General features: G+C 41.5%; 1 protein-coding gene across 1 annotated transcript in view; it reads left to right on the top strand.

The window, feature by feature from the left end:
- LOC139409692 (proline-rich protein 36) overlaps positions 1–21,695 on the top strand; it is a 50,833-nt gene extending 29,138 nt beyond the window's left edge. The window contains exon 5 of the mRNA XM_071155098.1: positions 20,669–21,695. Coding sequence (XP_071011199.1) covers positions 20,669–20,870 — 202 coding nt within the window. The 3' untranslated portion in view covers positions 20,871–21,695. The remainder of the gene's footprint in view (positions 1–20,668) is intronic.
- The last annotated feature ends 5,765 nt before the right edge of the window (positions 21,696–27,460 follow it).

Below are 27,460 nucleotides of genomic sequence, written 5' to 3'. Positions count from 1 at the left end.
AAAGATACACATTTACCAGCAACAATATACTGTAAGAAATTATCTTCTCACTTGTATGGCAAATGCCGTAATAAGACAATAAGAGATGGCCATCCCTTGCTGTACTGTAACTGCTAGCTACTCCTAAATATGAATATAATATCAAATGTATGCCTTGAGACATGGGGAATCTCCCACCTGAGTCAAACAATTGCCTACGCGATGCCCCCTTTCACCAAGCACAGCTGGTGAGTATAACACTTTATGGCCTCTGTAATTTTACCATCTTTAATTTCATCTCCAATATATACAGTACATTCAGAAAGTGTTTCACACCCCTTGACTTGTTCCATATTGTGTTGTGTTACAGCCAGAACTTCAAATTGATTCGATTTAGTTTTTTTTTTTAAATTTAACACTGACCTACATACAATGTCAAAGTGGATTTATGTTTTTTCAAAATGTTTACAAATTCATCAAAAATGAAAAGCTGAAATGTCTTGTGTCAATAAGTATTCAACCTCTTTGTTATGGCAAGCCTAAATAAGTTCAGGACAAAATAAAATGCTTAACAAGAAAAGTCACATAAAAAGTTTCATGGACTTACTCTGTGTGCAATAATAGTGTTCAAATATTTTTTTTTTATGACTGCCTCATCTCTGTACCCCACACATACAATTATCAGTAAGCTCCCCGAGTCGAGCAGTGAATTTCAAACACAGATTCAACCACAAAGACCAGGGAGGTTTTCCAATGTCTCGCAAAGAATTCAGTTTCCGGAGAGGAAGGACACCGCTCAGGGATTTTTCACCATGAGGCAGATGGGGACATTAAAACAGTTACAGAGTTTAATGGCTGTGACAGGAGAAAACAGAGTTTGGATCAACAACATTGTAGTTACACCACATAACTTACCTAATTGACAGTAAAAAGAAGGAAGCCTGTACGGAATACAAATATTCCAAAACATACATCCTGTTTGCAACAAGGCACTAAAATAATACTGCAAAAAATGTGGCAAAGCAATTCCCTATTTGTCCTGATTATAAAGTGTGATGTTTGGGGCAAATCCAATACATTACTGAGTACCACTATCCATATTGTCAAGCAGTGGTGGTTGCATCATGTTATGGGTATTGTAACGGCTTTCTTCGGTTGAAAGAGAGTCGGACCAAAATGCGGCATGGCTATTGAGATTCATGTTTAATAAAACAACGTAAACACTAATCAATACAAAAACAATAAACGTAACGTGAAAACCGAAACAGCCTAAACTGGTGCAAACTAACACAAGACAGCTACAAGGACACTAAGGACAATCACCCACGAAACACTCAAAGAATATGGCTGCCTAAATATGGTTCCCAATCAGAGACAACGATAAACACCTGCCTCTGATTGAGAACCACTTCAGACAGCCATAGACTTAACTAGAACACCCCACTAAGCTACAATCCCAATACCAACACACCACATACAAAAACCCATGCCACACCCTGGCCTGACCAAATAAATGAAGATAAACACAAAATACTTTGACCAGGGCGTGACAGGTATGCTTGTAATCGTTAAGGACTAGAGAGTTTTTCAGGATAAAAAAAATTTACAGAATGGAGCACAGGCAAAATCCTAGAGGAAAACCTGGTTCAGTCTGGTGGAAAACCAGAGACTTGGAGATAGTTCACCTAAAACACAAGGCCAAATCTACAGTGGGGTTGCTTCCAAGAAAACAGTGAATATTAGTTAGTTTTTACTTAAATCTGCTTGAAAATCTATGGCAAGACCTGAAAATGGTTGTCTAGCAATGATCAACAAACAATTTGACAAAGCTTGAAGAATTTTGAAAAGAGTAATGGGCAAATGTTGCACAATCCAAGACTTACCCAGGAAAACTCACAGCTGTAATCGCTGCCAAAGGTTCTTCTACAAAGTATTGACTCAGGCGTGTGAACACTTATGTAAATTAGATTTTTCTGTATTTATTTTTCAATAAATGTGCAAATATTTCAAAAAACATGTTTTCACTTTGTCATTATGAGGCATTGTGTTTTTTGAATTTGGAATAAGTCAAGGGGTATGAATACTTTCTGAAGGCACTGTAAAATACAGGTAAACACCGAAATAAACATAGTTATCTGTGATTATAAAGGGGAAATGCTGATGCCATTTTGCTATCCAATCCACCAGAGCCCATTTTCATAGGACAAAATCATGTTTCATCCCAGACGATCTGACATTCACCTTGGTTGTCCCTTAATATAGTTGTGTTCTTGTGTTTACAGTATACCGTAAGACCTTGGGGTTAGGACAACTAGTGCGTTTGTGACCAGAAAGTTGCTGATCCAAGTCCCTGGTGGGAAAAGCTGTTGTGGTGCCCTTGAGCAAGGTCACTACTCATCACCTTAGTTGTTTTGTTTCAAAATACAGTACTACCCAGCTGTGGAAACAAGCAAAAGCGAGGTCAGGCCACTTAGTAGGAATGGAATGGTTTGCTGCTAAAACCTTTTCGTTATTGAGGAACATTCCCATTTGGGGGGGGGGGTCTCTTTGAGCCCATCTCTAGTCCCTATAGTCTCTCCGGCTGTATTCACCTCAAATCCCCCTTCAAGAGAATCAAGAAAAATTCAGAAAACCGTCAAATATTGTCTTACACTATATGATAACATCTTATAGTATATTCAAAAACTTTTTTACATAACGATATCTTCAGAAATTCTCAAAAAGATCAAATTAAAGATTAAATGCATACACTGTATAGATGCATATCAGTGATACAATCCCATGTAAAGAATCACATACCAATAATTTTCTCTAAGATCTCACTATCAGAATCTAGACTCACTCTGCAGTGAAGTATAATTTGCAACACAACCATTATTACTGAATTGTATGTACCCACACAGCTTTTCCGTAACCCTCAAGCTACCAACATATTATACATACAGAGATTACCAACTGGGGTCATTTTGACCCCAAGAAGAAACTATTGGAAAAAGCAACAATCATAGCAAAATATCATCTTATTTCTTATCGAAACATCATTATATATGTAATGAATGTTATCTGATATAAAAATGACCAAAATAGACTTTTATTTTTGCTTAACGAAAATATGCACTTTTCCTTCATATCATGTGCAGCATTCTTCCAAAGTACAATCCACATTAGTACTAAGACACTTATTTACCATCATTTTATTAGTATCATTTAGTTTTCAGAATTTTGAAGTAAATATTAATTGTCATATTTATGTGGTTAAAAACAACTGCCATTTAAAGGGGCAGTATACAAACTTTTGAAATATACTAAATTGTATTGAAAAAAAGTGATTCAATTCACCTAAAAAGTGATCCTGGAAGACATTGACCAAAAAAATATGTCTTCGTTTTCTTTATTAACCCCACAGCCAGCATTAGTTAGTGAAATAATGGGAGTCGTATAGGGGCTATGGGAGCATGCTTCAAAAAGCATGCCAAAATCTTCTATGTCACTTCAAAACTAAATGGTATAGCTCCCAAAATATCACAACAAGTTGCACATGTAGAATATTAGAGGATATTATAGGAATTCTGGTATTTGTTTAACATTTCCAGTAGAATAACAATTTTTAGAACAATTTGTATCTTCATCGGGTAGCTAGTTTCTGTATTACAGTTCTACCAAGTATTCATACCAAGTATTCATACTACTGACATACCTTTATGAGCTGTTTTGACTGAAACTATGTGTGTATCTTAGGTCATTTAGATTTTTTTACATGGTCATAGCTATTTATGAGCAGTTATAATGGCGCCGGAGGGAATTGCGGTTCCTGACCAATTGTGCAATTTTGTGTCTTTTTTGGCGCTGATCGTAACTTTTTTGTACATTATGTTTCTGCCATCGTTTCCTACGACCGAAAAGGGCTTCTACACATCAGAACAATTAAGTCACTAACCTCCATTAGGACGAGAACTTCTACTTCAATGAGTCGGAGGCGAAAGACATTTTGATTATTGCGGACCATGCCCAAATCCCCAATACTCGAAGAAGGAGGAGATGGTGCTATAGAGGCTGGCTTGCTGGATACCTGACAAGACTACGTCGGAGAGTGTATAAATTGCCTCTAACCTCCCTTCTATGCAATCACTGGAGAATAAACTGGATGAGCTTCCGTTCGAGACTATCCTATCAATGTGATCTGAAGAACTGTAATATCCTACGTTTCTCAAAGTCGTGGCTGAATAAGGTAAATATAAATCTAGCAGTTTTTTCTATACATTGGCAGCACAGAATGGTTGCGTCGGGGAAGCTCAAAGGAGGGGGTGTGTCTCTTTGTTAACAACAACTGGTGCGCAATCTCTACTATTAAGGAAGTCTCAAGGTTCTACTGGCCTGATGACAAACTCTAGATCACACTATTTGCCAAGAGAGTTTTCATCTATATTTTTTGTAGTTGTCTATTTACCACCACAAACCAATGCTGGCACTAAGACCACACTGAACGAGCTGTATAGGGCCATAAGCAAACAAGAAAATGCTCTCCCAGAGGCGGCGCTCCTAGTGGCCGGCGACTTTAATGCAGGAAAACTGAAATCTTTTTTACTTAATTTCTACTCTGTCACCTTTACTCCACACACAGAGATGCATACAAAGCTCTCCCCATGCCCTCCATTTTGTAAATCTGATCATAACATGCTGACCAGACCCCACATGCGCATGCGTCTGCGTGCACCATGGCGCGCATGTCGATTTTGTCCCCCCACACTAGACGCGATCAGGATACGCAGGTTGATATATCAAAACAAACTCAGAACCAATTATATTAATTTGGGGACTGGTCAAAAAGCATTAAACATTTATGGTAATTTAGCTAACTAGCTTGCTGTTGCTAACTAATTTGTCCTGGGATATAAACATTGGGTTGTTATTTTACCTGAAATGCACAAGGTCCTCTACTCTGACAATTAATACACAGATAAAACGGTAAACCAAATTAGTTTCTCGTCATCTCTCCTCCTTCTTTAACCTGTTAAGCCTATAGGGGCGCTATTTCATTATTGGATAAAAAAACGTGCCCGTTTTAAGCGCAATATTTTGTCACGAAAAGATGCTCGACTATGCATAGAATTGACAGCTTTGGAAAGAACACAGTCTAACGTTTCCAAAACTGCAAAGATTTTATCTGTGAGTGCCACAGAACTCATTCTACAGGCAAAACCAAGATGAAACGTCTAACAGGAAATGAGCAGAATCTCTGAAGCTCTGTTTTCAAATGTCTCCTTATATGGCTGTGAAAGCAGCAGGAACAACCATGTGCTTTCTGTGGTTTCTTCAAGATGTCTGCAGCATTGGGACGTATTTGTAGGCATATCATTGGAAGATTGGCCATAAGAGACTACATTTTCCAGGGGTCCGCCCGGTGGCCTTTGTCTAAATTTGTGCGTAATCTCCAGTTGCGGTCATTTTGTCCTGGGATTCAGAACGAAACGCACACTTCCACGAAGGATATATCATCGAAGAGATATGTGAAAAACACCTTGAGGATTGGTTCTAAACAACGTTTGCCATGTTTCAGTCGATATTATGGAGTTAATTTGGAAAAAAGTTTGGCGTAATTGATGACTGGATTTTCGTTTTTTTTTGGTAGCCAAATGTGACGCACCAAACGGAGCGATTTCTCCCCACAAACAAATAATCTTTCAGGAAAAACTGAACATTTGCTATCTAACAGAGTCTCCTCATTGAAAACATCTGAAGTTCTTCAAAGGTAGATGATTATTTGAATGCTTTTCTGGTTTTTGTGAAAGTGTTGCCTGCTAAATGCTAACGATAATGCTAACGCTAAATGCTACGCTAGCTAGCTACTGTTACACAAATGATTGTGTTCCTATGGTTGAGAAGCATATTTTGAAAATCTGAGATGACAGTGTTGTTAACAAAAGGCTAAGCTTGAGAGCTAGCATATTTATTTCATTTCATTTGCGATTTTCATGAATAGTTAACGTTGCGTTATGCTAATGAGCTTGCCGGGATAAATACACTCCTGGATACAGGTTTTTTTGGTAGCCAAACGTGACGCACCAAACGGAGCGATTTCTCCTAAACAAATAATCTTTCAGGAAAAACTGAACATTTGCTATCTAACAGAGTCTTTTCATTGAAAACATCTGAAGTTCTTCAAAGGTAGATGATTATTTGAATGCTTTTCTGGTTTTTGTGAAAGTGTTGCCTGCTAAATGCTAACGATAATGCTAACGCTAAATGCTACGCTAGCTAGCTACTGTTACACAAATTATTGTGTTCCTATGGTTGAGAAGCATATTTTGAAAATCTGAGATGACAGTGTTGTTAACAAAAGGCTAAGCTTGAGAGCTAGCATATTTATTTCATTTCATTTGCGATTTTCATGAATAGTTAACGTTGCGTTATGCTAATGAGCTTGCCGGGATAAATACACTCCTGGATACAGGTTTTTTTGGTAGCCAAACGTGACGCACCAAACGGAGCGATTTCTCCTAAACAAATAATCTTTCAGGAAAAACTGAACATTTGCTATCTAACAGAGTCTCCTCATTGAAAACATCTGAAGTTCTTCAAAGGTAAATGATTTTATTTGAATGCTTTTCTGGTTTTTGTGAAAGTGTTGCATGCTAAATGCTAACGATAATGCTAACGCTAAATGCTACGCTAGCTAGCTACTGTTACACAAATGATTGTTTTCCTATGGTTGAGAAGCATATTTTGAAAATCTGAGATGACAGTGTTGTTAACAAAAGGCTAAGCTTGAGAGCTAGCATATTTATTTCATTTCATTTGCGATTTTCATGAATAGTTAATGTTGCGTAATGGTAATGAGCTTGAGTCTGTATTCACGATACCGGATCCGGGATGGGTAGATCAGAGAGGTTAAGGCTTCTTTTTCTTCTTTGGACTTGATATGGCGGTTGGCAACCAACTTTATGGTGCATTACTACAAGCGAGTGTGGACCTCACTTCATCTTTCAATCAACCAAGTGAATATATGCTCCTAAAAACCAATGAGGAGATGGCACGTGAGTATATGCTCAAAAAAAACAATGAGGAGATTTGAGAGGCAGGACTTGCAGCGCGTTGAGCGTCACATATAGAACCAAGTTCTATTTTAGCGCCCGTCTACGCAGATGCTCGCTGACGCACACGAGCAGTGTGGGTTCAATGTTTGACTAACATGAATGTGTACATTTATTTTGTAACGCTTGCACAAGCGACGCGAGCAGTGTGGTCAGCATGTAACTCTATCCTCCTAATTCCTGCTTACAAGCAAATACTCAAATAGGAAGTACGCGCTCAATATGGAAATGGTCCGATGAAGCGGATGCTAAGCTACAGGACTGTTTTGCTAGCACAGACTGGAATATGTTCTGGGGTTTACCACATCAGTCACCAGCTTCATTAATAAGTGCATTGACGACATTGTCTCCACGGTGACCGTACGTACATATCCCAACCAGAAGCCATGGATTTCGGGCAACATCCGCACTGAGCTAAAGGCTAGAGCTACAACTTAACCTTTCTGATCTCCCCATCCCGGATCCGGGATCGTGAATACAGACTCAAGCTCATTACCATAACGCAACGTTAACTATTCATGAAAATCGCAAATGAAATAAATATGCTAGCTCTCAAGCTTAGCCTTTTGTTAACAACACTGTCATCTCAGATTTTCAAAATATGCTTCTCAACCATTGCAATACAAGCATTTGTGTAACAGTATTGATGGCTAACGTAGCATTTAGCATTAGCATTCAGCTGGCAACATTTACACAAAAAAACAGAAAAGCATTCAAATAAAATCATTTACCTTTGAAGAACTTCAGATGTTTTCAATGAGGAGACTCTCAGATAGCAAACGTTCAGTTTTTCCTGAAAGATTATTTGTTTAGGACAAATCGCTCCGTTTTCTGCGTCACGTTTAGCTATGAAAAAACCCCTGTATCCAGGATTGTGTAAATCTATCAGCAAGCTCATTAGCATAACACAACGTTAACTATTTATGAAAATCGCAAATGAAATGAAATAAATATGCCATCTCTCAAGCTTAGCCTTTTGTAAACAACATTGTCATCTCAGATTTTCAAAATATGCTTCTCAACCATAGGAAAACAATCATTTGTGTAAAAGTAGCTAGCTAGCGTTAGCATTTCGCGTTAGCATTTAGCGTTAGCATTAGCGTTAGCATCCAGCACGCAACATTAACAAAAACATAAAAGCCTTCAAATAAAATCATTTACCTTTGAAGAACTTCTGATGTTTTCAATGAGGATACTCTCAGTTAGATAGCAGATGCTCAGTTTTTCCAAAAAGATTCCTTGTGTATTAGAAATAGCTCCGTTTTATACATCACATTTGGCTACCAAAAAAAATCCGAAAATTCAGTCCTCAAAACGCGAACTTTTTTCCAAATTAACTCCATAATATCGACTGAAAACATGGCAAACGTTGTTTAGAATCAATCATCAAGGTGTTTTTCACATATCTCTTCATTGATACATCGTTCTTGGACACATGCTTTCTCCCCTGAATCAAATGGTAAAGTAGAAGCAGCTGGCAATTGCGCACCGAATTCGACGCAGGACACCAGGCGGACACTTGGAAAATGTAGTCTCTTATGGTCAATCTTCCAATGATATGCCTACAAATACGTCACAATGCTGCTAAGACCTTGGGCGAACGACAGAAAGTGTAGGCTCATTCGTTGCGCAATCACAGCCATATAAGGAGAGAATGGAAAACAGAGCTTCAGAAATTCTGCTAATTCCTGGGTGATGCATCATCTTGGTTTCGCCTGTAGAATGAGTTCTGGGGCACTTACAGACAAAATCTTTGCAGATTCTGAAACTTCAGAGTGTTTTCTTTCCAAAACTGTCAAGAATTTGCATAGTCGAGCATCTTTTCGTGACAAAATATCGCGCTTAAAACGGGAACGTTTTTTATCCAAAAATGAAATAGCGCCCCTAGAGCTCTAACAGGTTAATGAGCGGGACACTAATCCAGACGCTTATACGAAATACTGCTACGCCCGCTTATGAACCATCAAACAGGTAAAGTGTCAATACAGGACCAAGGTCGAATCCTACTACACCGGCTCTGATGCTCGTCGGATGTGACAGGGCTTGCAAACTTGAAAAGAAAAGGAGAGCCGCACACTCCAGGAGCTCAGATGCAATAATTTTATAACCAACGTTTCAACATCCAAGCTTTCGTCTTCAGGGTATATTGACAAGCACTGTGGGTCACTAGTTTATATGGTTTGAAAGGACACACAAAGATGTCTGTAATCAGGGCTGGCTGTGACTTGGTTGATTTACAGAAATAAATAGAACATATAAAAAGCGTGAATGGATAACATACGATCATAGACACAATTTGGCTATACAGGCCTAGAAACATTATTTACAATGGATAGCAAAAACACAACAATCACAAGAATGGCTTCAGATCAAACTTTAAGTTTAGACCGAAGGGAGCAAGGGTCTTTAAATAAGAAATCCAGGCGGCCTCTCATTTTAACAATAAATTGTCACGGTCACCCTCTCCTCACGCTTAGTTTTGCCCACATAATTTTTACCAAGGAAGGGTTATCAGATAAATAACTGACTTAGTGGAGCATGTGATAACACCTTTGATTTGGATCTGTTTCCTTGTTTGGGGGTGTTTTGAATGATCTACATTTGTAAGTGCCAGGGCATTTAGCGTAGCCATTACACTTGTAGTCTCCATCTAGTGGAGACACAAGAAGAGGTTGTGCGGGAGTATTTTGGGTTGGTAAATCAGAGTTTACCAAGGGCTTGCAAACTACCATGGATTACAAAGGGAAACCCGGCCGCGAGCTGTCCAGTGATGCAAGCCCAGACAAGCTAAATACCTTCTATGCGTGCTTCGAGACTAGCAACACTGAACTATGCATGAGGGCACCAGCTGTTCCGGACGACTGTGTGATCACGCTCTCCGTAGCCAATAAAACCTTTAAACAGGTTAGCATTCACAAGGCCGCAGGGCCAGATGGATTACTAGGATGTGTACTCAGCGCATGCGCTGACCAGCTGGCAAGTGTCTTCACTGACATTCTCAACCTCTCCCTGACCCAGTCTGTAATACCTACATGTTTTAAGCAGACCACCATATTCCCTGTTCCCAAGGTAACCTGCCGAAATGATTGTCGCCCTGCAGCACTCACAGCCGTAATTATGACTTGCTTTGAAAGGCTGGTCATAACACACAACACCATCATCGCAGACACCCTGGACCCACTACAATTCCGATTCCGCCCCAACAGATCCACAGATGACGCAATTTCAATTGCACTTCACACTGCCCTCTCCCACTTAGACAAGAGGGGAAATAACTATGTGAGAATGCTGTTCATAAATGTCAGTTCAGCGTTCAACACCAGAGTCCCCTCCAAGCTTATCACCAAGCTTGGGTATTCCCTCTGCAACTGGATCCTGGACTTCCTGGCGGGCCACCCCAGGTGGTGACGGTAGACAACAACATCTCCTCCACACTGACCCTCAACACGGGGGCCCCTAAGGGGTGCGTGCTTAGTCCCCTCCTGTACTCCCTGTTCACCATAACTGTGTGGCCACGCACGACTACAACACCATCATCAAGTTTGCTGCTGACATGATGGTGGTAGGCCTGATCACTGAAGCGATGAGACAGCCTATAGGGAGGAGGTCAGAGACTTGGCAGTGTGGTGCAAGGTCAACAATCTCTCCCTCAATGTCAGTAAGACCAAAGAGCTGATTGTGGACTACAGGAGAATGAGGAAAGAACACGCCTCCATCCACATCGACGGAGCTGTAGTGGAGCGGGTCGAGAGCTTCAAGTTCCTTGGCATCCACATCACTAAGGACTTAACATGGTCCATAGACACAGTGGTGAAGAGGGCACAACAGTGCCTGAAAAGATTTGCATGGGCTCTCAGATCAAAAAGTTCTACAGCTGCGCCATCGAGAGCATCTTGACTGGCTGCTTCAGCACTTTGTATGGCAAATGCACCACCTTCAACCGCAAAGCGCTACAGAGGGTGGTGCGGACGGCCCAGTACATCACTGCCATCCAGGACCTCTATATCAGGTGTTGCAAACGTTACCAGAGCATCAGTTCTTGGACTAACAGGGGTGAGGAGGGGGTGTGAGGGGATTGCTGTGGATTTATTTAAGATACTCTTTGAAGAGGTAGGGTTTCAGATGTTTTCAGACAATGGGCAGGGACTCTGCTGTCCTAGCTTCAGGGGAAGCTGATTCCACCATTGGGGTGCCAGGACAGAGAAGAGCTTAGACTGGGCAGAGCTGGACCTGACCTCCTGTCGACATCCAAGCTGAGATAACTGCCAGGCAGGAGAAAAGTAGTTGAGCGTCATCCGCATTGCAATGATAAGTGAGACCGTGTGAGGATGTGATAGACCATTGTAGTTCTAGTGAGGAGCAATGCATTTTGAAGACATCATGAATTAATCAAACAGGCCTGGTTGCCGGTCACACAGAGACAGAACCGACAGGGACACATGTATAACATAATGCGACCAGCAAAACAAATCACACTGTTTACACAACCTATGGTAGCCTGACACCACTATCACACCATGGGAAAGGGGGTGCCAAGTCAGTTGCACAATTGAATTAATTCAACCAAACTGTATCTTCCGCATTTAACCCAACCCCTCTGAATCAGAGAGGTGAGGGGGGCTTGCTCCTGTTTCTAGTTTTCCCAGTTTTGACCATTCTGCCTGCCCTGACCCTGCCTGCCGTTCTGTGTCACACCACACTGGATTTTTGACCTCTGCCTGCCCTGACCCTGAGACTGCCTGCCATTATGTACCTCGAATTTGGGTCTTGTCTAAAACATGACACAACTATTTCATTTCCAAAATGAAATGAACATACCAGCAATTACTTCCGATTGCAAATATATTTTATCACGTTCATCACACTAACCAGTGATCTAAAGTTTAAATTCAACAACGTTACACAGTCATTATTTTCAAAGACCATTGTAAGTATTTCGCCTCTATGGGCTATTTATTGCCTACCTCCCTACTCTTCTACATTTGCACACACTGTACATAGATTTTTCTTTATTTTTTTCTAATGTATTATTGACCGTATGTTTGTTTATGTGTAACTCTGTGTTGTTGTTTTTGTCGCACTGCTTTGCTTTATCTTGACCAGGTCACAGTTGTAAATTAGAATTTGTTCTCAACTGGCCTACCTGGTTAAATAAAGGTGAAAAAGAAAGAAAGAAAGAAAGAATTAGCTTTTGCAAGCAAGCTGCAACAAAAAAAACAGTGCCACTCACCAAACGGCGATAATTTGTTTGAAAGAAGTTTGAAAGTTAATCTTAAAAAGGGTGATATTAAAAAATGATAAACAACATCCACGTTGAAATTAATAACAGCTGCGGAAGCCACCGTCACCATTGTCACACTACTACAACACAAGCTAGCTACCATAACAAGCGTTAGCGTGGGAAAAGTACTGCTTGCACCACTGATTATTTGCTCTCGTGCTCTCACACGTGACTTATTTTGAATGGTTCCATCCATTGCAAGTCAAAATGTGATTGGTTCATTCCACTGTCACTGCACAATTCTGATTTAATATAATTAAATGGTAAAGACCTTCTTTCCAGCTTCTGGAGGGCTAGCCAATGGCTGAGCTAGCTAGGTTTTTCTATCCAGAGACCACAAGAGAAGAAGAAAAAAATGATTAGACATTAACCCTTCTCTTTCCAACACAAACTGAAGAGATTAAATCAAAATATCATTCAAATGATTGTAAAGATGAAATAGAAATGTGAACTAAATGTTATTTAGAAAATATATATTTTTATATACAGTTGAAGTTTACATACACTTAGGTTGGAGGTATTAAAACTATTTTTTCAGCCACTCCACAAATTTTGTTAACAAACTATAGTTATGGAAAGTTTGTGCATGATACAAGTAATTTTTCCAACAATTGTTTACAGACAGATTATTTCACTTATAATTCACTGTATCACAATTCCAGTGGGTCAGAAGATAACATACACTAAGTTAAAATTCCCAAAAATAATGTAATGGCTTTAGAAGCTTCTGATTGGCTAATTGACATCATTTGTGTCAATTGGAGGTGTACCTGTGGATGTATTTCAAGGCCTACCGTCAAACTCAGTGCCTCTTTACTTGACATCATGGGAAAATCAAAAGAAATCAGCCAAGACCTCCACAAGTCTGGTTCATCCTTGGGAGCAATTTCCAAACCCCTGAAGATACCACGTTCATCTGTACAAACAATATTACGCAAGTATAAACACCATGGGACCACGCAGCCATTATACCGCTCAGGAAGGAGAAGCGTTCTGTCTCCTAGAGATGAACGTACTTTGTTGCAAAAAGTGCAAATCAATCCCAGAACAACAGCAAAGGACCTTGTGAAGATGCTGGAGGAAACAGGTACAAAAGTATCTATATCCACAGTAAAACAAGTCCTATATCGACAACCTGAAAGGCCGCTCAGCAAGGTAGAAGCCACTGCTCCAAAACCGCCGGTTTGCAACTGTACAAGGGGACAAAGATCGTACTTTTTGGAGAAATGTCCCATACTTTCAAGAATCTACAATCTAAAATATATTTTGATTTGTTTTACTATTTTTTGGTTACTACATTATTCCTTATGTGTAATTTCATATTTTTGATGAAGAAAAACCCTTGAATGAGTAGGTGTGTCCAATCCTTTGACTGGTACTGTATGTTTAATTTATAAATAAAAAAATGGATATAGCAACGACAGATTGTCCCTTTAAGTCTATAAAAAGTGTGCGAGTTTGAGCATCTGTCCATTAGGCCTATGGATTTTTTTTTTTTTTTAATCGGCATGATTTAGGTTGAGCAATAAAATCCTCACTTTTATTCCATAGGCTTTTATCTGCACTATGCAACTGTTGCAAGAGCACATTTTTCACTGGCTGTCCACTGGTTTCAAAAACAATGATCGATAGGCAGTTTAAACTTCTTGAATGCAACCATTATTGGGTTCAAATACACATTTAGACTTGTGAACAGCCATCCACAACAAACGCAACCCTTAAGGCGCAAATAGCTAAATGAGAGAGCAGCTGTATGATTCACATCAATGCGCTATGTAGATATCAATAATACGTGATATCCGTATCGCAGTAGACTACACCACTGTCATCCTTACCTCCAAGCGTTTATTTAAATTGGATAATCTTTGGATGCCGACAGCAGTCGCACAATTGGAAGACATCGCTTGGACTGTAGCCTACAAAAGCCTATTCCTGCTCTTTTCCCGCGATCCATCAAACACATTTGGTGTGTGTCATCATATTGGTCTCTGACTTCTGGTCAGACACGCTCAGGTCGAACAAACTTAAACTTGCGCCTTGTTTCAATGCTGATTTGAATGTAATTGAGAAAACAAAGTGTCAAAGATTTTATTTTGCAAACCTTCTTTCAGAATTTAAAAGTAATTCTCGAATGAGAAGTTTTTCAAAAGTATCGGTGATCTGATTACAATATTTTTGCTGGTAACGTAACAGATAAAAGTGGCCGTTTTTATAATAATAATTTACATGTAACAGATTGCATGTAAACGGATTACATGTCATCCTTTACACCCCAAACCTGCCCACTGGGAACTGGTACTCCCTGTATATAGCTCAGTGGCGGTCGGTGCCATTTAAAATGTGGGATGCCGTTTTTTTTATTTTATGAGCATGGCCTTATTGCTATTACAGCATATTGGATGACTGTCATTCACATTGCATTCACTCAGCTCAATGTAACATCGATAGGTTTAGGATACTACATGAAACTCTAATTTTCCCTGTACCCATCATGAGGTTGCTACAACCTAATCTATGAATGAAAGTTTACAACGTAGGTGCATAGGTCAAAATAAACATTTGAGTAATCAAGGTGACAGACAGTGACACATTCAATACCGCCTTGCACACTCTTGCCTGCATCTACCCGATCTAGGGTGTAATCTTTAGTCCAACAGTTGCAAACAAGAGTTTCTATTGGACAAATTCAGGTATGTTTATCCCTGTTTTGTTCCGTTTGCTTCCGTTTAAGAAACATTTTTCAACAGGGCTTCCACCATTTTAATGTAGTCAACTGGATGGGACTTCCAAATTCATTGGCTGATCCCTCCTGGTGACCCGGTTAGAGTCATGTCCCACTGGGTCATCAGGAGGGATCAGCCAATCGTGAAGAAGAAAACGGATTACTTCTTATTGGTCTTATTGGAGATAGCCTCAATGGTTCTGCCCATGCTATCACAGGCACTTTAATGGCACAGGTACAAAGATGAGTCCTCTATCTATCTCTATGGGAAAAGGCTGTCATATCCAGGATGGAATGTCATGCACTCCAATCCTCCTGCCACCTGACTGCACGTGTCCATAACCTGTAATACATTACATAAATGGAAGGGACTTCCTCACCCACTGGAGACAGAGCCTCACCCAAAGAGCTGTGCATGTCAGTGTGGTTAGACAGACAAATCCTTAGATTTGTCCAAATGGACAAATATAATGCCATTCTAGTTCTGGTTAGACACCTGAAGTTGTACTCTACAAACTTCTACACACAACGTATTATTATTTATTAGCTACGTCTAGGCTGTATAAGCACATCAATATGATATTTACAGCATAACATTTGTGTCATTGTAATCTCAACACACTCATTGATTGTCGTTGTTAAATGTATCTACACTCAAGCTAGGCGATATTTGTGCAATGTCCACATGTAGCCTACACCTGTTGTAGAGATATTAGTAGTTCTGGGATTTGTCCCCCGGGAAAGATCTAACAGCAGACATAAGGAGAGATGAGACAAAACTAGCCAGTTATAGAATATTGTGTTGTAGCACAGCTGAGCTGAGTCAAGACCGGCATTCAAGACCACTCTTGTTTGCCTTCAGTCATGGCCACTGAGCATTGATGAAAAACAAGACCAAATCAGGAAGTGCAGTCGCCCTTTAATATTATGACCAGAGAAACCTGGATTTGCCTTAGAAATACTTTTCAGAGAATATGTGTTGATTCGGAGTGTATTGCAGGTCAATCAATTATTTATTACAATTGGCAGACTTTATATACCATCAGTAGATTTTTATGTGCACAGAAATAAGGTAATTTAGTTTTTTTTTTACAAAGTCATAAGATACTGTACGTGGTATAGCAAAGTACAATCTTAGGTGAGTACATGGGGCGCTATATACAGTGGCTTGCGAAAGTATTCACCCCCTTGGCATTTTTTTCTATTTTGTTACCTTACAACCTGGAATTAAAATTGATTTGTTGTATCATTTGATTTACACAACATGCCTACCACTTTGGAGATGCAAAATATGTTTTATTGTGAAACAAACAAGAAATTAGACCAAAAAAATGAAAACTTTAATAGCTATTCACCCCCCCCAATTACAGCTGCACGTCTCTTGGGATCTGTCTCTATAAGCTTGGCACATCTAGCCAGTGGGATTTTTGCCCATTCTTCAAGGCAAAACTGCTCCAGCTCCTTCAAGTTGGATGGGTTCTGCTGGTGTACAGCAGTCTTTAAGTCATACCAGAATCTCAATTGGATTGAGGTCTGGGCTTAAACTAGACCATTCCAAGACATTTCAATGTTTCCCTTTAAACACCTCGAGTATTGCTTTAACAGTATGCTTAGGGTCATTGTCCTGCTGGAAGGTGAACCTCCTTCCCAGTCTCAAATCTCTTGAAGACTGAAACAGGTTTCCCTCAAGAATTTCCCTGTATGTAGCCATATCCATCATTCCTTCAATTCTGACCAGTTTCCCAGTCCCTGCTGATGAAAAACATCCCCACAGCATGATGCTGCCACCACCATGCTTCACTGTGGGGATGATCTTCTCAGGGTGATGAGAGGTGTTGGGTTTGCGCCAGACATAACATTTCCCTTGATGGCCAAAAAGCTAAATTTTAGTCTCATCTGACCAGAGTACCTTCTTCCATATGTTTGAGGAGTCTCCCACATGCCTTTTGGCAAACACCAAACGTGTTAGCTAATTTTTTTCTTAAGCAATGTATTTTTTCGGACAAACTCTTACATAAAGCCCAGTTCTGTGGAGTGTACGGCTTAAAGTGGTCCTATGGACCTTCAGGGTCATCTTTGGTCTCTTTTTTGCCTCTCTGATTGATGCCCTCCTTGCCTGGTCCGTGGGTTTTGGTGGGTGACACCCTCTTTGCAGGTTTGTTTTTGTGCCATATTCTTTCCATTTTTTAATAATGGATTTAATGGTGCACTGTGGGATGTTCAAAGTTTCAGATTTTTTTTAATAATCCAACCCTGATGTGTACTTCTCCACAACTTTGTCCCTGACCTGTTTGGAGATCTCCTTGGTCTTCATGGTGCTGCTTGCTTGGTGGTGCCCCTTGCTTAGTTGTGTTGCAGACTCTGGGGCCTTTCAGAACAGGTGTATGTATACTGAGATCATGTGATAGATCATGTGACACTTAAATAAAGTCCACCTGTGTGCAATGTAACTAATTATGTGACTATTATGATTATGGTTGCACCAGATCTTATGTAGGGGCTTCATAGCAAAGGGGGTGAATACATATGCAAATAGAGTGAATACATATGCAAAGGGGGTGAATACATATGCAAAGGGAGTGAATACATATGCAAAGGGAGTGAATACATATGCAAAGGGGGTGAATACATATGCAAAGGAGGTGAATACATATGCAAAGGGAGTGAATACATATGCAAAGGGGGTGAATACATATGCAAAGGGAGTGAATACATATGCAAAGGGAGTGAATACATATGCAAAGGGGGTGAATACATATGCAAAGGGAGGTGAATACATATGCAAAGGGGGTGAATACATATGCAAAGGGGGTACATATGCAAAGGTAATACATATGCAAAGGGGGTGAATACATATGCAAAGGGAGTGAATACATATGCAAAGGGGGTGAATACATATGCAAAGGGGGTGAATACATATGCAAAGGGGGTGAATACATATGCAAAGGAGGTGAATACATATGCAAAGGGGGTGAATACATTTGCATGCACCATTTTTCCTTTTTACATTTTTTTGAATTTTTTGAAACAAGTACTTTTTTTTCATTTCACCTCACCAGTTTGGACTATTTTGTGTATGCCCATTACATGAAATCCAAATAAAAACCCATTTAAATTACAGGTTGTAATGCAATAGGCAAAATGCCAAGGGGGATGAATACTTTTGCAAGGCACTGTATCTCTGCAGATGAGCTGTCTATCTGATCACAATCACTGATACTGGTCCCCCTCCACCTTCTGGCTGTATATGGATAACTTGTAATTATGTTTCCATAAAAAAACATAAATTACTATCATATTTTTTGGAATCTATCAAGTTACTATAGGCCGAAATAGGTGTTTTTTCTGCGGTCAAAATGACCCAAAAGGACTCACTAAACTAAGTCCACACAAAACAATAATTTAGATTTGTTAAGAACAAGTTGATTGACAGTCATGAAAAAAAATTAAGAATTGAATAAACCACATTTGGGCTAAGATCAAAATTATGCCTCTTGTCTCATATTGACCCCAGTCTGTAGCTTGAGGGTTAAAACATATTTTAGGAGAGCACATCAGTAGCACAGCAAAGGGGTAGGAGTGTGTGTGTGTGTGTGCTTGCATGCACGGTGTGTGTGTGTGTGTGTGTGTGTGTGTGTGTGTGTGTGTGTTGTGTTGTGTTTGGTGCCACAGCACAGTAGTCACTAAGTAGGCTTCTTGATGCTCGATGCTAGCTGAGATAATTAAGGTTGAGGGCGGACAGCTCCCTCCAGTGCCTGTCGAGCATTGATCACGCTGGGGCCACAGACTGGGGCTTTTCATTTACACAGCAGGAACATAGGACATCTCACTGGGGAACTCTGGTGGGGTGCTGTCTTGGGATAGTGGTGGCGCGTACAGAGGGGCATGTTTGTGTGTGTGTGTGTGTGTGTGTGTGTGTGTGTGTTGGGATGGGGCAGGCTACTCAGCTAGTGTTTGAGGCTGTCTCGCCACTATTTAAGCGCTGCTGGAGTTGGTCTGTGTTTTTATCTGAAGCTTTTAGCAGTCAGTCACACAGCAGTCCCCTATGCTTCCATGGATAGACTCTTTACATTCTAGAGCGAAAAGAGGTTTGGTTTTGAAGTGACTTTTCCCCACCTTCTGTACAGTAGTATACCTTCTTCTACAGTATTACACAGTGGGGATGGATGAAATCCTCTTTGAGATACTCTGTCTGTACTGTTGCCTGCCTTTTGTCCATTACTCTACCTGCCTGTGTCTGTCTGAGTGCCTAAATTCCTGAGTGTTCTTGTGCGTTTGAATAACTGAAGTGGCTGGTGAGCGAGCGACTATATGTGTGTGTGTGTGTGTGTGTGTGTGTGTGTGTGTGGAGGCTAAGCCGGTTGTCTAGTATGAATTGAGAAGAATATGAAGCTCCTGATACATCTCATTGTTCTGCTGTTGAAGCTCAGGGTCCTGCTGTTGTGTCTCGCCCTCTGCATCTCTCAATCCCACTCATTCGCTCTCTCTCTCTCTCTCTCTCTCCTCCCACTGAAAGAGGGAGGAGTGATGCTGTGATGAGAAACTCCACCTAACTAGGACTCTCACTGCATAATCAGAAAGAACAGCAAGCAGCAAAGTAAAAAAATATTAAATATACTTGCAGGGGGAGGCACAATTCAGTTCACTGAACGTGTAGCTGCAGGTAAATATGATCCTTATAGGCTTTTCTTTATCTATGATGTGTTTATTTATTAATACCTCACCTGAATAGCTTATAGACTGTGGAGGGGGTGCATCAGCGTTTAAACCTGACTCTACTCCTACATACTAGGCCCTAAAGCTATACAGTCACCACCGAATCAGCATCTTAGCTGCCTTTTATTTTTCTTCCATTTTCTCTTGATTTTTCTACCCCTCTTTTGGTTTATTCACACTATGGAGCCAAGCTGAACCAAGCCGAGCCAGGCTGTACTGTGCTGACTTACTTACTCATCCACCATAGTTGTTGGAACCAAGCAGGAAAGGACAATGGATGTGTTCGTATATTGCCTCCAGAGTGCGCTCTGGACTGTTCATAGATTCAGAGCATTGTCAGATTGTCTGTTCATAAATTCAGAGCTTTTCACTCTCAGAGCGGTCAGACCACACACTGGACGCTCTGGGTGAAGAGTAGGGTTGATCCTAGCATTCTGATCTCACAATGGCAGTCAAGCACCGACGCTAACTGGCTAAAGCTGGCTAGCTTGGTAGCTACATCCAGACATACAGTAAATGAGAGAAGACTTTACTCTGAACATTTGACTTACCTTAGCAGAGCTGGTTCGACTGTTTTCATGTTATCTAGAGGGCCAGTGACTTTAACTGTTTTACTGGCAAGAATTGAATTGAGTTTTTTTATGTTTACTGAAACCTGTCATAACAACCAGGTGTAGGTTGTTTGTACATGCATCAATTATTCTGAGCTCTGGGACTCTCAAACCAGAGCTCAGTAATATCGGAGTAGATTGCAAGAGTGAATTTATGAACACACCCAATGTGAAAAGAAAATATCCAAGCCAGTATGGTACAGTTCAGGTTGACATGATAGTGAGAGGCGGGTATTTGTGACTTAATCATTCTGTCTCTTCCCTGCAGTGTGGAGCATGACTTCCGGCTGCAGGAGGGGGCAGTAACCCGCACGTGGCGGGTAGGAGACCCTCCAGAGGGCTCCCCCCTAGCTGCTGTGACCCCCCAGCCCACCACGCCACACCGCCAGGACTCACCCCTGCCGGTGACACCGGCACGCCCCCCTCACAGCGGCAAGAAGAGCCGGAAGAAGTGCTTTTGGTTCTTGTGAATTTTAAAAAGGGGAAGAGTAGGGAAGGACACCATGAATTAGGACACTCCTTCTAAAGACTGCAGAGGACTGAGTGGTAGTGTGTGGAGTGTGGGGCCCAGATATGGAAGGAGAGAGAAAGATAAAAACGGACGCTCAAAACAAGTGTTAGAAGATGCAGCAAACAAGAGGGAAAATGAAAAAAAAATGAAAAAAAGTGAGGTATAAAAGAGATATTAAAGAGGTATGACGGCAGTTAAAGGACCTGGAAGACCCCTAGTGTGGTGATGAATGGAATCTGTTTGGATCCTGACGTGTTTGAACTGTATAGAGTGGAGAGTGGAACATGCATGTGTTGTCGTAAGCGCCGAAATGCCTCTTCAGCACCTGAGATCAGTTGTTCGTGCGGGGAGGGATGCACTGTAAAATGTGCTGAAGTCTTCTGAAAAACTTGACCTACCTGGTAGAGGCAATTATAGAAATGAAAGTGTAGAAGATGAAAAGGAAAAAGATAAGGAGAAAATAAAGGATAGGGAAGTGACTAAGTATAAAAGGCTAGGGAGTCAAAACGAGAGGAAAAGAAAGAGTGTACAGAGAGAAGAGAGGAAGGATCCATCCTCATCACTAATGGACAAATGAGGGTCAGAACACCAGCTTTTATATCCAGAGATGTTTCAGCCAATCAATTATTATGATGACCCTTATTTAAAACTTTTAATAGAATTGATCATTCAAAAACTACACACACAAGGTCAGGCTGAGAAATGCACCACAAGAAAAAGTGAGGGTAAAAAAAAAGATTAAAGTGTACATAAAACAGAGTGATCTACTGCTTGAATTGCTATATTTCAGATACGGATTACTGGTCTATAAACTATTTTACCACAATTTGTTTGCTTTATGTCCTTTATGCTCTCATTGACTTTTAACAGGATGAACACAAGTATATAGCACCTATAGCACTAGTACTTACTTTATTGCAAGTCGCAATGGAAAAGTATGCGCTGGGTGGCATATATTATGAGTGAATAATCACTTGAACTTTAGTAAGACTGTGGTTGTGACACAATGGTGTTTCAACGAACAACTGTTCTGCATGCCAATACATCTATTGGGATGAAACGCCTGTTGACCTCAAGCGATGCAGGACCCGAAACATTATGCAACCCAACACAAGAAGATGCAGAAGCAGTGCATCATGGTCCCCCAGATGGCTTTGCAGACCCACTTGTCCTGTACGCTCCGGGGCTCGTATCACAAAATTAAGCCACAGCTGCTTGACGACTGCAAACGACCAAAAACACAGAAGATTCCTCGTTAGTGATGATCTTCTCATCGTGACATATACAATAAATATATATATTGTATATACAGTGGGGCAAAAAAGTATTTAGTCAGCCACCAATTGTGCAAGTTATCCCACTTAAAAAGATGAGAGAGGCCTGTAATTTTCATCATAGGTACACTTCAACTATGACAGACAAAATGATAAAAGAAAATCCAGAAAATCACATTGTAGGATTTTTTATGAATTTATTTGCAAATTAGGGTGGAAAATAAGTATTTGGTCAGTAACAAAAGTTTATCTCAATACTTTGTTATATACCCTTTGTTGGCAATGACAGAGGTCAAATGTTTTCTGTAAGTCTTCACAAGGTTTTCACACACTGTTGCTGGTATTTTGGCCCATTCCTCCATGCAGATCTCCTCTAGAGCAGTGATGTTTTGGGGCTGTTGCTGGGCAACACGGACTTTCAACTCCCTCCAAAGATTTTCTATGGGGTTGAGATCTGGAGACTGGCTAGGCCACTCCAGGACCTTGAAATGCTTCTTACGAAGCCACTCCTTCGTTGCCCGGGCGGTGTGTTTGGGATCATTGTCATACTGAAAGACCCAGCCACATTTCATCTTCAATGCCCTTGCTGATGGAAGGAGGTTTTCACTCAAAATCTCACGATACATGGCCCCATTCATTCTTTCCTTTACACGGATCAGTCGTCCTGGTCCCTTTGCAGAAAAACAGCCCCAAAGCATGATGTTTCCACCCCCATGCTTCACAGTAGGTATGGTGTTCTTTGGATGCAACTCATCATTCTTTGTCCTCCAAAAACAACAAGTTGAGTTTTTACCAAAAAGTTATATTTTGGTTTCATCTGACCTTATGACATTATCCCAATCTTCTTCTGGATCATCCAAATGCTCTCTAGCAAACTTCAGACGGGCCTGGACATGTACTAGCTTAAGCAGGGGGACACGTCTGGCACTGCAGGATTTGAGTCCCTGGCGGCGTAGTGTGTTACTGATGGTAGGCTTTGTTACTTTGGTCCCAGCTCAAGGCAGGTCATTCACTAGGTCCACCCATGTGGTTCTGGGATTTTTGCTTGTGATAATTTTGACCCCACGGGGTGAGATCTTGCGTGGAGCCCCAGATCGAGGGAGATTATCAGTGGTCTTGTATGTCTTCCATTTCCTAATAATTGCTCCCACAGTTGATTTCTTCAAACCAAGCTGCTTACCTATTGCAGATTCAGTCTTCCCAGCCTGGTGCAGGTCTACAATTTTGTTTCTGGTGTCCCTTGACAGCTCTTTGGTCTTGGCCATAGTGGAGTTTGGAGTGTGACTGTTTGAGGTTGTGGACAGGTGTCTTTTATACTGATAACAAGTTCAAACAGGTGCCATTAATACAGGTAACGAGTGGAGGACAGAGGAGCCTCTTAAAGAAGAAGTTTACAGGTCTGTGAGAGCCAGAAATCTTGCTTGTTTGTAGGTGACCAAATACTTATTTTCCACCATAATTTGCAAATAAATTCATTAAAAATCCTACAATGTGATTTTCTGGATTTTCTTTTCTCATTTTGTCTGTCATAGTTGAAGTGTACCTATGATGAAAATTACAGGCCTCTCCCATCTTTTTAAGTGGGAGAACTTGAACAATTGGTGTCTGACTAAATACTTTTTTTACCCCACTGTATATATACTGCTCAAAAAAATAAAGGAACACTAAAATAACACATCCTAGATCTGAATGTATGAAATATTCTTATTTAAAACTTTTTTCATTACATAGTTGAATGTGCTGACAACAAAATCACACAAAAATGATCAATGGAAATCAAATGTATCAACCCATGGAGGTCTGGATTTGGAGTCACACTCCAAATTAAAGTGGAAAACCACACTACAGGCTGATCCAACTTTGATGTAATGTCCTTAAAACAAGTCAAAATGAGGCTCAGTAGTGTGTGTGGCCTCCCTACAACGCCTGGGCATGCTCCTGATGATGTGGCGGATGGTCTCCTGAGGGATCTCCTCCCAGACCTGGACTAAAGCATCCGCCAACTCCTGGACAGTCTGTGGTGCAACATGGCGTTGGTGGATGGAGCGAGACATGATGTCCCAGATGTGCTCAATTGGATTCAGGTCTGAGGAACGGGCGGGCCAGTCCATAGCATCAATACCTTCCTCTTGCAGGAACTGCTGACACAATCCAGCCACATGAGGTCTAGCATTGTCTTGCATTAGGAGGAACCCAGGGCCTACCGCACCAGCATATGGTCTCACAAGGGGTCTGAGGATCTCATCTCGGTACCTAATGGCAGTCAGGCTACCTCTGGCAAGCACATGGAGGGCTGTGCGGCCCCCCAAAGAAATGCCATCCCACACCATGACTGACCCACCGCCAAACCGGTCATGCTGGAGGATGTTGCAGGCAGCAGAACGCTCTCCATGGTGTCTCCAGACTCTGTCACGTCTGTCACGTGCTCAGTGTGAACCTGCTTTCATCTGTGAAGAGCACAGGGCGCCAGTGGCGAATTTGCCAATCTTGGTGTTCTCTGGCAAATGCCAAACGTCCTGCACGGTGTTGGGCTGTAAGCACAACCCCCACCTGTGGACGTCGGGCCCTCATACCACCCTCATGGAGTCTGTTTCTGACCATTTGAGCAGACACATGCACATTTGTGGCCTGCTGGGGGTCATTTTGCAGGGCTCTGGCAGTGCTGCTCCTTGCACAAAGGCGGAGGTAGCGGTCCTGCGGCTGGGTTGTTGCCCTCCTACGGCATCCTCCACGTCTCCTGATGTACTGGCCTGTCTCCTGGTAGCGCCTCCATGCTCTGGACACTATGCTGACAGACACAGCAAACCTTCTTGCCACAGCTCGCATTGATGTGCCATCCTGGATGAGCTGCACTACCTGAGCCACTTGTGTGGGTTGTAGACTCCGTCTCATGCTACCACTAGAGTGAAAGCACCGCCAGCATTCAAAAGTGACCAAAACATCAGCCAGGAAGCATAGGAACTGAGAAGTGGTCCGTGGTCCCCACCTGCAGAACCACTCCTTTATTGGGGGTGTCTTGCTAATTGCCTATAATTTCCACCTGTTGTCTATTCCATTTGCACAACAGCATGTGACATTTATTGTCAATCAGTGTTGCTTCGTAAGTGGACAGTTTGATTTCACAGAAGTGTGATTGACTTGGAGTTACATTGTGTTGTTTAAGTGTTCCCTTTATTTTTTTGAGCAGTGCATATTGTGTCAAAAGTCTGCACAAACGTTTGACAACAACAGTCACTTTGTTTTCTTCAAAATCGTATGCAATTGATTGGGAAAGGGGGATACATAGTCAGTTGTCCAACTGAATGCCTTCAACTGAAATGTGTCTTCCGCATTTAACCCAACCCCTCTGAATCAAAGAGGTGGGGGGGGGCTGCCTTAATCAACATCCACATCTTCGGCACCCAGGAAACAGTGGTTTAACTGCTTTGCTCAGAGGCAGAATGACAGATTTGTACCTTGTCAGCTCAGGGATTTGATCCAGCAACCTTTCAATTACTGGCCCAATGCTCTAACCACTCGGCTACCTAGCCTTATTTTTTCTTGCAGTTTCCCAATACAGACAAGACAGGAAGGAGAACGGAGTGTTTCGTTTGGGAACAGATGCAGTGTGGCAGATGTTGCAGAGACAGAATTGATTTTTCAAGGATTCACAGACACAACCAAACAGCCTAACTGTTTCAGGCTGCCACTCTGAACAGGTTTCAAGCAACATGCCCTCGTGTGTTGATAGATAGGACACTTGGTTGAACATTTGGAGAGAAAGCACTGCCAAGTTCTTGCTGGCGAGCACCTGGACATGGATCCTCACACACACACAGAGTGTCAAAGTCTCTCTCTCTCGCACGCACACACACACACACACACACACACATATTCTGGGACATTGCATCACACAGCCTAATTCAGTTCAGTAGAGGCCCGAGGCTCACCAACTGAACCCTGTATCCTGTTGTGCTCCAATGAGGTATATAAGTGGAAGTGCTTTTGCTGTGCAAGTATCACAGTCCTAAAAAAAAATATGAACACACAAACACGCACAATCCCCCTCCCACACACACACACAACCCCTCCAACATACACACCCCAAATGTATAGTGCTTCTCCCAGATGATATTACATGATCCCACCCAGAGCAACACAGTTGTTTCTCACCCACACATCCAGAGGCCTTTCCCCATCTCCCTTCCTTGGCTCTGTGTGAGGAGTGTAGAGTTGTCAGTCATTAATCCTGTACAGCAGTGAGCTGTAATCCTGATGACAGAGCAGGGATTACAGAACAGAGAAGAAGATCCGAGGTCCGCCTGGGAGGAAGGAACAAAAGGGAAAGAGAGGAAGACTGGCTCGGAATACATACAAATACAGAGCCAGGTTGGACTGGGAAACGGTAAAGGTAACACATTTTGTCAGTGCTGCAGAACAGATAAGGGTGATTCACAAAAGCAGCTCCCCTCTCACATCAATTCGGCTCTGCTTTGTCGGTGTGAGTCTAAAGACAGATGTCAGAGTGTAGCGTTACAGTGGCTGAGAAGCAGGAGTGATGGGTTCAAATGGATGAACACGATGTCTGTTTCGAGACACTTCAAAGCGATGCCAGGGTCAAAGTTGGCCCACGCAACGCAATCCAATGCAATGCAGCTAATAGGCTTCACTGACAAATTCTTACCCGAGGCATCAACAAAAGTGCATGAAATCCATGTCTGCCCTTGTACGTGCTGAAGATGGATGCTATTATGAGTCATTAGCCAAAGCTGTTAAATAATAGAGAATTGATGTCTCACTTTCTTATCAGATGACATCAAATATGGTCCTTCCACTGTACAGCCAATGTGATCCACTTAGACAGCTATACAATGTATTGTTTGCCAAAAGTCTACAAAATGATGAGGAGCAAGCTAGATGTCTTTTATTATTTCCTCACTAGTGCTTTGATTAAATACATCACTAACCTGTAATTCTGCACAAAGATTTTTCTCATTAAGCTGAAAGATGAGGACCCTATATTGCCAACAATGGAGAGGGAAAACATTATATATTGAATAGTTTGCAGAAGAAAATTGAATTTCATGCAAGATTTGAGCACACACACACACACAAACACAAACACAGTGGAAATGGAAAATAAACTTTTCTTGCCTGCAGGGAGTTAAACATTGCCTCTGCACATCTCGTAGCTCGGCTGGCACAAAGTCATATTGAGGGATTTCAAAGGCAGAACCGCCGCACTTATCGGAGTGCCATCTACATGTGTAGTGCTGCTGCAGTGGCTATGTCACAG

The sequence above is a fragment of the Oncorhynchus clarkii genome, chromosome 5, assembly GCF_045791955.1.
Source record: "Oncorhynchus clarkii lewisi isolate Uvic-CL-2024 chromosome 5, UVic_Ocla_1.0, whole genome shotgun sequence".
NCBI classification, from domain to species: domain Eukaryota; kingdom Metazoa; phylum Chordata; class Actinopteri; order Salmoniformes; family Salmonidae; genus Oncorhynchus; species Oncorhynchus clarkii.
This window is presented reverse-complemented; position numbering and strand designations above follow the sequence as displayed.